The sequence below is a fragment of the Triticum urartu genome, chromosome 7A (genome assembly GCF_056163025.1).
Source record: "Triticum urartu cultivar PI428250 chromosome 7A, HENAU_Tu73, whole genome shotgun sequence".
Lineage (NCBI taxonomy): Eukaryota > Viridiplantae > Streptophyta > Magnoliopsida > Poales > Poaceae > Triticum > Triticum urartu.
The window spans coordinates 633306069-633318212 of NC_141879.1; the positions used below are offsets into that span (position 1 = coordinate 633306069).

A 12144-nucleotide genomic window follows, 5' to 3' on the forward strand; every position below is an offset into this window, starting at 1 on the left:
ACTCGGGGGCTTAGCTGCAGCCCAGTGCTCGCCCAAGTTTCAAAATTCCTACCGAGTGATGAGCAAACCTCACACTCGGGGGCTTAGCTGCAGCCCAGTGCTCACCTAAGTTTCAAAAATCCTACCGAGTGATGAGCAAACCTCACGCCCGGGGGCTTAGCTGTAGTCTAGTACTCGCCTAAGTTGAAAAACCATCCCTATCCGCAAGGACGACGAGGTGCAGGTCGACTGTAATCCTCTCCACGGAGCTGCGCCACAAGTACAACGTCTGCTCCATCCCTATCCGCAAGGACGACGAGGTGCAGGTCAACTGCAATCCTGTCCACGGAGCTGCACCACAAGTAAAATGTCCACTCCGTCCCTATCCGCAAGGACGACGAGGTGCAGGTCGACTGCAATCCTCTCCATGGAGCTATGCCACAAGTACAATGTCCGGTCCATCCCTATCCGCAAGGACGACGAGGTGCAGGTCGACTGCAATCCTCTCCACAGAGTTGCGCCACAAGTACAATGTCCGCTCCATCCCTATCCGCAAGGACGACGAGGTGCAGGTCGACTGAGATATCTCTCTCAGAGTTGCATCTCAAAAAACATTCTGAGTGAAGATTAAGTTCCACTCGAAGGCAAACGCAAGCACATGCAGAAGATAAACCAAGATCAGATAAAAGCTCAAGAGTTTCAGAACGAAGATAAAAGTACTCGGGCGTCAGGCCCGAAGGAGTTTAACAGTTACAAAAACCACTCGGCATTCCGAGGCAGATTTAAAGCAAGTTTAAGTAACTAGTTTGTTCACTCGGCAGGAGGAGGACTTGCAGGCACGACGAACTCGTCCAAATCAATCCCATCCGTGATCTGAATGGCAGCAGCAATAAAAGTCTCCATGAAGGACTGGAAGTCATGCCTTTTTGTGTTGGCGGCCTTGATCGCCGCTAACTTCTCCTCTCGAGCTTCTCGGTAGTGGACCCTGACCAGTGGCAGAGCCACGTCAGCACCACATCGGGTAAAGGACTTCTTCCATTCCTGCACTCGAACAGGGATCTCGTTGAGTCGAGCCATCAGAGACTCGAGATCATTCTGAAGTGTTGCCCTTGGCCAGAGCGATGAGTCGATGCGTGAAACTGCAACCTTCAGACAAGCAAGATAACTTGTAACACTGGTGACGCGAGATTCCAGTCGAAGCACATTCATGGCAGCCTCGTCACCGAGTGGAGAAAGGATAGGGTCCAAGCCTGTCTCGACCCATCCAGTCTCCTCTTCAAAGTTTTGGTAGAATTCTGTAGAGTCAAGGAGTTAATGAGTCGACTGGTCGAGTCCAACTTGCAAACAGTAAAAAGTCGAGTAAAAAAGAGGTACCTTCGAGCATAAGAAAGAGTTTCTTGGCGAGAGCTTTCAGATAAGCCTCCAAATCGTTCCTCCTGCAAGTCATGCTCTCCAGCTGGTTGGTCAGAGCCACTTTATCTGTTTTCAGACGAGTCGCCTCTCGATTGGATTCAATGAGAGATGACTTCAGCTTGTTGATTTCTTCCTCCAGTGCTCCGACCGAAGCCAGTTTCTGGTCAGCAAGGGTAGTTTTCTCCTGAGCCTCGTTCTGCGCAGCTGCAAGGTCCAGATCCTTCTTCTCCAGGGCCAGCCTCATTTTCTCTGCAAAATACACATTTAGCTCAAACAGAAGAATGAAGAGATAACTTGAGGGATGGTCAAGATAAGCAGTCGACAAGTTGTTACCTTCCATACCAGCGACTTCATCTTGAGCCTTCTTCAAGTTCTGCTGAGCCAACTCCAGGTCAAGGTTGAGTTGCCTTTGCTTTTCCTCAAATTCAGCGAACTTGGAGATAAGCGTACAAGATTTCTAAAGTGAGTAAAAGACATATCAATCAACAAGATCAAAGATTATTTATTTCCGAATGAATAAACCTTCAAGACTACTCAGACCCCAACCGACTGCCAGTAGTCAACTGCGGTCTCGGGGACTACACCCAGTGGGTGCACTAAGAGTGCCCCCACTGGTTCGGATTCCACTCGGCCGGTCCGCCCAGGCCGAGTAAAAAAAGAGAGAGAAAGAAGTGCTCAGACCCCAACCGACTGCCAGCAGTCGACCGTGGTCTCGGGGACTACACCCAGTGGGTGCACTAAGCGTGCCCCCAGTGGTTCGGTTTCCACTCGACTACACCCAGTGGGTGTGCAATCTCGAAGTGCAAGACAATGAAAGATTGCGCGAAGGAAAATATTCGGGTAACATATCCTAAAAGAACAAATTCAGTCGGAAGTTGACTTACCTGGACATTGACTCGAAGAGTCGCGCTGGCGTCATAAGCAGCCTGACTGCTTTTGTGCACCGCCTTCACCCGCTCCATCATTATGCCAGCCCAACGAATAGCCTCCGCAGCGGCGTCCGACTGGCTTTCTGGAACATGATGAGTAGCAAAGAAGGGGACGGACGGTCCAGACGCGGCGGCTTGGAGATCCGAGGCATGAGGTTGGATGGTTGAAGCAAGCTCTCGAACAGTCGACGATGCGGGACACACACTCGACACTGGGTTAGCAAAGGTTACAGAAACCTTACTCACGTCTTCGGGCCGTTGAACTACTCGCTCCATCGCTGGCTCCGGCTGGGATGTCTTGCTAGCTGTTGCCTTCTTCTTCCTGGGCCTCAGCGGCACGTCCCCGTCATCATCCGGAAGCTCAATGACATTGGAAGGGGCTGCAAAGAAATCAGTCGACCCTAAATGAGTCACTAGAATTTAACCAACTATACAATCGAGAACAAGATCACGAGGATTGTACCCAGGTTGGAGGTGACCGCATCTTCCATGTCCTCATCTTCATACTGGCGGGTGGAAGTCCCAGAAGTAGCAGCACAACAAATTTTAGAATTCAGTCGGTCATGTTTGACGAAATGAGTCGACTCAAATCCAGATTCATACTAAAACAAGAAATCAAGTCCAACTAATATCCGGAAGCAATGGGGATGGCCACTTTGATCTTCGGCAAGGCCTTTGGTGGTTTAGACGGTGTAGCTTTCGGTTGCTTCGACGCCTTTTTAGTCGGCGCCGGAGAAGACGTTCGAGGGCGCTTAGATGACTGCCCAGTTTGCACGGTCGCTTTGCCGCGGGCACTTGCTGGATCGTGAGAAAGCTTGGATCGTTTTTCCCTACGAGGAGGAGAGTCGACCTCTTCTTCATCACTCGAGTCGTCGCTGTCCTTGTCCTCTTCGTCGTCAGAGTGCCACTCGCCACTTTCACCTCCACTCGCTTCCCCCTCTGGGTCCTGCTCCTGCTCCCCGTTGGGCATCGAGTACATCTCAGTCAGGGCCTAGAAGACAACAACCAAGATAGGAGACAGTTGGATGACAGCAAACAGCTAATTGATAAATCAAGAAAACACTCGACCACTTGGAGTCATACCTTGTCGGTTTCGTACGAGTTGTTGAGAGGAGGAATCCTCCGAGATCCCCTGGGGTTGTCCTTGTTGCCAGTGATGCTCTTCAGCCACCCTTCCAACGTGGCATCGTCGACTTCCTCTGGATGGATCCGAGTGGTGTCGTCGGTGCCCGAATACATCCACATCGGATGGTCACGAGCTTGAAGGGGTTGGATGAGCCACCTGAGGAAGACCTCCAACATATCCATACCGGTTACCCCGTCATGGACAAGCTGAACTACTCGCTCAACCAGCACTTTCACTTGTGCCTTCTCCTCTGGGATCACTTTCAAAGCAGAGGGCTTCTCCACTCGGGCCATGGAAAAGGGGGGAGTCTAGTCGACTGACCGGGAGTCGGCTGGTCCTTGCAGTAGAACCAGGTAGACTGCCACCCTCGGACCGACTCAGGAAGGATCATGGCTAGGAAAGTACTTTTACTCCTCATCTGAATCACAAGACCCCCGCACATCTGAATCACTTGTGTCCTCTCATCACTCGGGTTGGCCTTCTTGACCGACTGAGAACGGCATGTGAATATGTGCTTGAAGAGCCCCCAGTGTGGCCGACAGCCCAGGAAGCTCTCACACATGGACACAAAAGCAGCGAGGTACACGATGGTATTCGGAGTAAAGTGGTGGAGTTGCGCCCCGAAGAAGTTCAAAAAAACTCGAAAGAAAGGGTGGGGAGGCAAGGAAAACCCGCGGTTGACGTGAGTAGTGAGGAGAACGTGCTCACCCTCCTGTGGTTGCGGCTCGGTCTCATTCCCCGGGAGTCATGCCGATTCGTGGGGGATCAGGCCCCCCTCGACCAGGTCGTCGATGTCATCCTGGCGGATCGTCGAGCGGATCCAGTCGCCCTGGATCCAGCCCGGCGGCAGGCCGGCCCTCGAAGAAGATCCGCCCCGGCCAGACTTCTTCCCCTTCGCCTTCGCCGTCACCTTCTTCACGCGCTCCAATGCCACAGTCTTCTCCTTCCCCATCGCGGCGAGCAGAGCTCGAATGGGGCGGCGGCGCTGGAGCAGGAACAGATGCAGCGGAGAAAACTGAGAGGGAAAGAGAAGAACGAAGATGCACTGTTCAAACAAAACCCCGGCCCGTCGCCTTATATGGGGCCGCTTACACGTGGCTGACCTATGGGTCCGAACGACCCAATCAAATCCTGCAACAGTCGCGCGCGAGGTACGTGGCGAAAAAGGTGGCGAAGTGATCGAGGCGGCCGCACCTAATCCCTTCCGATTACTGCGGCCTCCCCCGTCTCGCGTGCTTCCCCAAAATCCAAATCCCACGATATCTGTGCGCAGCAGGGCAATCTGTCAGAAGGAATATCTTCTCCATACCAGTACTCAAGACATCATAGTAAAGTTCGCTCGGCAGATTCAAGAATGAATCAAGGCGACTAAAATGGAGTTGAGACCATTATGGTTGTTCGCTTGGTCACGATAAGTCACTACCGGAGCACAAAAATTAAATCGGAGAAATTCTCATCTCCTTCTCCACTCAAGCCCCGAACCATTCGGGGGCTAATGATGAAGCTATGTACCTAGGGTAGGGTCATAGGCCTGACCTAGACTACCTCCCCAAGGACATCACCCTAAAGCCAGCAGCATTCAAAGGGTACCATCATCCACTCGACCAGAGACATTCCACTCGGAAGAATCAATGTCACTCGACCGTCATAGAAGTCACTCGACAAACAGAAGATCTGAAGCCACTCTACACAGCAACGGTCAGGCGTTTACTCATAGCCTTAACTACCATTTATAGCACTTTAATACGGACATTACATGTAATGCTCCACCTTTATGTACATTGAACCCCGCATAACGGAGGGGAGCTGGGGTCTGGCGCACTCTATATAAGCCACCCCCTCCTCCAGGACAGGGGTTCGCATATTTTGTAAACACACACACACACACACACATATATAATCCAGTCGACTGCCCCAGGGCATCGAGACGTAGGGATATTACTTCCTCCGAGAAGGGCCTGAACTCGTAAACTCGTGTGTACAACTACTCCATAGCTAGGATCTTCCCTCTTCATACATACCCCCCAATTCTACTATCAGTCTTAGAACCACGACAGGCACCCCATAGACACACAAGTTGATTGTTTTAGCCGTGTGCGGTGCCCCCCTTCACAGATTTCCACCTCGGTCACATCATTGTAGAGCTTAGGCGAAGCCCTGGATCGGTAACTTCATCATCACTGTCATCACGCCGTCGTGCTGACGAAACTCTCCCTCGACCTCAGCTGGATCTAGAGTTCGTGGGACGTCATCGAGCTGAACGTGTGCAGATCATGGAGGTGCCATATCTTCGGTGCTAGGATCGGTCGGATCGTGAAGACGTACGACTACATCAACCGCGTTGTCATAGCGCTTCTGCTTTCGGTCTACGAGGGTACGTGGACACTCTTTCCCCTTGTTGCTATGCATCACCTAGATGGATCTTGCGTGTGCGTAGGATTTTTTGAAATTACTACGTTCCCCAAAAAAAATAAGACAAATAGGAGACTTATTATGGGATGGATCGTAGTACGACCCGGACTCTGTTGTAAGCCCAGGGCCTCGACCTATATAAAGGAGAGCCCCTGAGGCAGAAAGCCTAAGTTACAAACTCTCGGGGAATAGGTTAGTTATGTCGCAAACTTGTAATCGAGATCATCATCATCAATATCAATCAAGCAGGTAGTAGGCTAATACCTCCATCAAGAGGGGCCGAACCTGGGTAAACCCTTGACTCTCGATTCCGATCAACCCCGTTCAAGCTACTACCTCGCGGCGATGGCCTCACGACTAAGTCCTTTCACGAGGACAACTGTCGTGACAAAACCATGACACGCCTCGAACGGCTCTACGGTCCTGGTGATCACTTCGACGGTGGTTGCGCTTGGCCTGGCTCCACGTCCGCCTGCCTCAAACTGCTCCATGGCACCGTGATACGTTTGACAGCCTCGGCGAGATCCACCACGTTTGGCCTAACTCCGCGCCGGCCGGCCTTCTTCTCGGTTCCCAACACCGAGTTGGCTGCCGGCCGCAACCTGCGCACGATCAACTACATGCGCCCACATCCAGCGGTTGCTCCTCCATCTGACAACGTCCACCTGCTGCAAGAGAGACCGAAATCTTCTTCTGAGTGCTTGGCCTTCTGAATTAGATCTTCCAACTTGTTGCGTACAACCGAAATCTTCTTCCTCGTAGCCTCATTCAAGGAGTCGGTTGCCTTCTTTGCTAGTAAATTCCCATGCTCATCATACACATTCTCCTTGTAAATAAAAATATATGATACCAGTCATTTTATTTCCAATTAAAATATCAATTGGATACATTTTTACCTTTTGCACCGTTTGTCCCATCTTTTCACAAGGTAGTAGGATGGAAGTTCATTTTGATTTTCGGCCCTCAAGACCTGGATGATATGGCGGCACGAGATTCCAATTGTTTCAAATAACTTGCATGAACAATTAGCTATCATGGCTGTGGTGTCGCACTGAACTTCTCTAATCTTGTGGGATCGATCTCTCAAGGTCACTATTTTTACTGCTTCATCTTGTGCAATGCCTTGGATGCAACAATGGTCTCTTGCTGCAATAATCTCTTTCTGAAATTTATCGAACACTTCATATGTAAACACGTCTCTACCTTGTTTTTCCATTACCCATGGTCTCAGTAGTTGTGGGGTTGTATGAATGCTTGAGTTGTCGGCAAACAACTCAGTGGCGGAGCTAGAATGGATCTTAAGGGGGGGGGGGGGGGGGGGGGCAAACGCAAATTATGCATGTTGGGGGGGCAAAGGCTCTATTTTCTCTAATCTAAGCAGGTTCTAAATTTTTCCCTTCATAGCTTTTACCAAGCCTGGGGGGCCACGGCCCCTGTAGGGCTGAACGTAGCTCCGCCCCTGAATCAACTCCTCTTCTCATTGGCATCTTGTAGGTGTTGTCGCCACACAACTTGACGAAGATATATGCATCACAACCACATCGTGTATTCTTACGGTTTTGTTTGATGGGTTCGATGAAACTTTAATCTCCTTGCTCTTCTCAGCCTTGAATCCTTCCCTACTGCACATGAAACGCTTTATCCGAACCACATCATTGTTCAACAATTTTTGCTGTCCCACACGAACTCGAAGACCCACATGATCACAACCTCAAGCCCTTCAAATGTCATCCCTACTTTAGGCTTCAAATTTTCGTCGCATCTCGGCGTAAAAGACGAGCACCGCAACATAAGTAATGAAGCACAGTTATCATCATCATGCACAACTCTCTGAACAGATAAGAGACATGATCGAGGATAATTTCTTAAACTCAGGAATAGTGGAATGCTTTCTTTCTTTCTTGGTGTAGCAAATTCCCCCTCATTCATTTGAGTTTGCAAGCTTTTGCCTGATTTTGTAGCTACAAATGCATCAACACGGTTATTCTGTTAGACTAGTGCGCATGTACACCATAGACAAATACTCATGAGGGTCATACACAATATGGCTACAGTTTACTGATGTTACCTGATTCTCCCTGCACCATACTGAAGTTCGGTTCAGACTTTTCAGTATTAGTATTTTCAACAGCCGTAGCAGGGAAAGTGAGTTGGGCCTCACGATGGCTAGATGCAGAGACATACTGAGGGTCACCACTTGAATCATGGATCACCGCTGATGCATGTTCACCATCCAGCTTTTTATGTACATCTCTCTTTGATTTGATGTGTCATTTTCTACTCGCCAGTATTGAAATTCTGAGAACGCAGTACTGCAGAATTGATAGCACAGTGATATGGCAATATGGCACAGTGATACTCTCATTTCATTTGCAATTCCATTGCAGCTCAAGCTTTCTACATTTGCTTACAAGGTGCGTTCGTCCCTGGCAGTAAATTCGTCAATATACATTACAAAATAAATAAATCGTCTTTGTACATTGGAGGAGTGGAAATATGCACTCCCAAGTGATGAGGTAGAACGGTGGTCGAGCACGCATCCTACGCGGCTGGAGTGGACGATGCCCCGCTCGTGCATCCTCCCGGCGCCGCTCAGGAGCTGCCGCATGACGCGGCGCGTCTCCTCCTCGGCGAACGGCTCGCGGCGACCACGCAGAACGTGTCCGAGGCTCGGGCCGACGTGCTCCAGGACGAGGCTGCACTAAACCGCGAGGTAGGCAGGTAGCACGCCTCACGCAGCAGGTCGCGGTGGAGCGCGTGGGCATTTCAGGGCGACGTCCGCGCCGGTGACGCGGTGGCGTCAGCTCGTACTCCTCGATGCTCCCGATGCGCCGTCTCTTGCGGGAGCCGGCGTCGTGGTCGTTGATCATGGCGCCAATGGCGGCGGCGGCGGCGGCGATTCGCCAGACGGTGGCCATGGGTTGCCCGCCCCAGCTGCTGGTGCGTGTCGGTGACCATGGGGTGGCAAGATTTCGTGGCGTGCGGGCAACGCGTGGTGCGCGTTTGCCGCTGCTCAATCGGATTCCACTGGAGCGAAACGCGCTTCCGAATTCGATCGGGAGTGGTGCTCTGCTCGCGTCACCGCCTCGCCGGGAGATATAAGCTGCATTGGGGGCCTCGTGATAGGCGATCGCCTTCTTCCTTCCCAGTTTCCCCATCCAATCCTCCCCACTCCTCCATCCACCCCAAGATCGATCACAGGAGCTCGCGGAAAAGCCGCCGCCATGGCCGCGCAGATGCTCCGCCGGTGGAACAGCTTCTACGGCGCCTTCGACCCCGTGGACGCCGCCATCGAGGCCGCTGACCCAGACCAATTTTCCCGCCACGTGTTCCAGCGCGCGAGGGGGGACCTGCTGGTAGGGCTCTGCAACGCCGCCGACGACGACCAGGCGGAGCGTATCTGCGGGATTCTCGACGACCTCATGGCAGAGTCTCTCGAGACGCTGAGGCTGGTTCCATCAACGCCAGAGGTGCCCATCTCCACGGAACTCGCCGAATCTGTGCGCGCGCTGCGAGAGCACGACTCGGAGCGCGTCCGCCTCCTCGCGCGCGGCATCGTGAGCGGGTGGGAGACCTCCGTCCAGGACGAGGTCACAGCAGCCATGCCCATGAAGAAGAAGGTGGAGAGCGTGCCGCAGCCCAAGGCGACCGTCGGCCAGCAGCAGCAGCAGCGTGTCTCCGCCGACCCTGACGCGAAGACGAAGCAACCTCCCAAGATTGTCGGCGAGGCGTTGTCCAAGAAGAAGGCGGAAATCATCAAAAGGGCGTCCGATCCTGCCGCCGGCTTCGTCGACGGTGACCGTGCCAGGTTCTGCTCGGAGGAGAAGATGGAAGCCACGAAGCGCAAGCGCCGCCAGGGTTACCAGGAAGCAGAGGACACCAAACGGCGGCGCAAGACGCAGTTGGTGCAGGCGCCCAAGATGATGCAGCCAATCAGGAGGTGCAGCAGCTCCATGGTCAAGAACACCTTCGCGGTCAGGACGCAGCTACACATCGCTTAGGGCTCTAGCCAAGAAACCAATTGATCCATACCCAGTAGTGCCCTGGTCACTTGTTAGCTATATGTAATCCTTCTTCTCGAATCTCGAACATGGCATACTGCCGCTGTAACTAGCACTAGTCCAACGCAGTTGCTTGTAGCTCGTATGCATGTTATGTATGTGATCGGAAGAAGTTGATGAGTTGAAAGCAAGATTTATAGTGTTACAAATCTGCAGAGAATTTGGAAAGAAATTGCTCGTCATGTTGGGGAAGATGTGTTTGTGTCGAATTATAATTCTGCACAAACCTAAACAAACAACAAAGCACTGCTTTTACAATTCTGAGTTCTCTTGTCCACGTTCAGACTATCAGTTCAAGTTGGAACTTCAATTTAATCAAAAATTGACAAAATTCTCCTCTTGCTGTTTTTGGATAGAAAACTACGTATGTACGACAAATGATACTCCCTCCGTTCACTTTTGTAGGGTGTTTTAGACATTTAGAACAATACCTAAAACAGTTCAATTTCAGCTGTCTAAAACGACTTATAGAAATTGTACTTAGCACAGATTGCATACAAAGCAGTAGCAACTAAAATCTTGGCTAGCGCATTCCTAGTTTAATCGGAGCGTAAAATCCGGCTTGCACCCGTCAGAAGCAATGCGCAAACTCATCGACAGCACTTTGATCGTGGGCGTGGCACCGATCAGGACATGGGTTGCCTGCGCCGAACTCCTTGTGCAGATCCTGATCTTACATCAAGAAATGGCGCGGTGTGCTCCTGTGACGACGGGCAGAGGGAGTGCTTTCAGGTTCTTCAAGCAGAGCGTGGAAGTGGAGTGGTCGCTCCTTGATGACCAGGAGCTGGATGGCCCCAGCTGGTTCCTTTGCAAGGGCCTGTCTATCCGAACTAAGGAGGAAGGCAAGATTTTTTTTTTTGCTATTATAGGTCACTGCTCAGTGCTTTAAAAGAAGTCAACGGAGTTTTTTTCTTTTTGCGGATTTTTTTCCTTACAAGTACAATAGAATGTCAACTTAATTTCAAAAATATTTTTAGAATTTTTCGACATTTTATTTAATTACTATTTTCGCATATAAGGTGTATATACAACCATAGACCAAAAGTTCCCCTCCCCTTTACTGTTAAGTCCTTGTACCGCTATCTAGAAAAAGATATTGCTGGAGCTCGCAACAAATGGATTTGGCAAGTGAAAATTCCTTTAGAGATTAAAGCATTTATCAGTGGCTCGCTTTGATTGTGTGTAGGAGAAACTGTTCCTCTCTGTTCCTTCTATATGATGTTGAAACTGTCTGCCATTTGTTCATCGGTGTTCTTGTCGTCAAGGTCGTTTGTGGCTCGTTTGGTGTTGTTCTTAACACCAACGGTTGCCCCTCTTTTATCTGGCAAGCTTTCTACGTGCGTATTCGAAAAATAAGCTTTGGAGAGGTCTCCAGATCCAGAAAGAGGAAAGGTCCACGTTCGGGCTGGAATAGCGCCTACAGTTGGAGTGGCAGATCTTCATCTGGCTCGAAGTGTACTCCGTATGTATGACTCCATGAAGGCAGATGGACACCATCCGCCTATGTACGGGGTTGAGCCGACTTATGTGATCGGGTTCCTCGTTTCCAGCGGTGCACCCTGACCTCATTTCTCTGCCTTAGGGCACGTACAATGACTGATAAAATAGTTTTATCTTTTTTTTTGCATTTAATTTAAAGATAACAAAAAAATATCTATAATGAGTCATTTCTTAGTCTTATCTTTAATAATTAGCTATTCGTAAAAACGTGGTGAGACATATTGTGTGCTAAGAGATCATCTCTTGTCTTCTTTTAAATAAAAGAAAACAAGTCTTTTCTTATGAGTTCTCTCTCCTCCACCTCATCATTTATCCTACGTGTCACTCTTAAGAGCATCTCCAACAGCCGCGCTAAACAAGCGCCGCGCCGCAAATTTTGCCATTTTAGCGCGCGCAACCTGTACACAAGCTTCAGTGGGCGCGCAATAACCGCGCGCGCGGCATATGTAGTTGGCCGCGCGGTCCGAAACGCCAACTCGCGATGTGTATTTGGGGCGCCGGCTTCTGCGCGCGGCACACACGAGCGCTCGCGCCGCACTCTCTCCTCCCCGCCACCTTCGCCCCGCGCGCGCCGGCGCCGGCGAACTTGACCCGATGGACGCACATGCCGGCACCCCGCTCACCCCATCCTACAGCCGCGACCCCTCCTCCACCGCCGCCGCCAGAAACCCTAGCGCGGGGAGCGTTGGCCTCGCCACCGTCGGAGCTCCTCCGAGCATTGGCC

At 51.1% G+C, this 12144-nt stretch overlaps 2 protein-coding genes across 2 annotated transcripts; one reads left to right on the plus strand and one right to left on the minus strand.

Annotated features, from left to right (window-relative positions):
• Positions 1 to 1069: 1069 nt before the first annotated feature.
• On the minus strand, positions 1070 to 3629 carry LOC147960849 (uncharacterized). Its single transcript, XM_087533568.1, has 7 exons — positions 3405 to 3629; positions 2955 to 3312; positions 2785 to 2859; positions 2277 to 2701; positions 1726 to 1849; positions 1354 to 1641; positions 1070 to 1125 (listed from the first exon to the last, which is right to left on the minus strand). The coding sequence occupies exons 1-7, from the start codon at positions 3627 to 3629 to the stop codon at positions 1070 to 1072; spliced, it is 1551 nt and encodes a 516-aa protein (XP_087389694.1).
• Positions 3630 to 9018: 5389 nt separating this feature from the next.
• On the plus strand, positions 9019 to 9998 carry LOC147960850 (uncharacterized). The gene has a single exon (XM_087537268.1). The coding sequence runs from the start codon at positions 9084 to 9086 to the stop codon at positions 9858 to 9860; it is 777 nt and encodes a 258-aa protein (XP_087393394.1). The 5' UTR covers positions 9019 to 9083; the 3' UTR covers positions 9861 to 9998.
• The last annotated feature ends 2146 nt before the right edge of the window (positions 9999 to 12144 follow it).

What these genes read in the sequence shown, in the direction of transcription:
- LOC147960850 (XM_087537268.1), top strand. Translation starts at nt 9,084, where the DNA reads ATGGCCGCGCAGATGCTCCGCCGGTGGAACAGCTTCTACGGCGCCTTC.
- LOC147960849 (XM_087533568.1), bottom strand. Translation starts at nt 3,629, where the DNA reads ATGGATATGTTGGAGGTCTTCCTCAGGTGGCTCATCCAACCCCTTCAA. An exon ending in ACTCGTACGAAACCGACAAG is followed by an intron (nt 3,313 to 3,404) that starts GTATGACTCCAA and finishes GTTGTCTTCTAG; the next exon opens with GCCCTGACTGAGATGTACTC. An exon ending in TGAAGTCGCTGGTATGGAAG is followed by an intron (nt 1,642 to 1,725) that starts GTAACAACTTGT and finishes TGTATTTTGCAG; the next exon opens with AGAAAATGAGGCTGGCCCTG.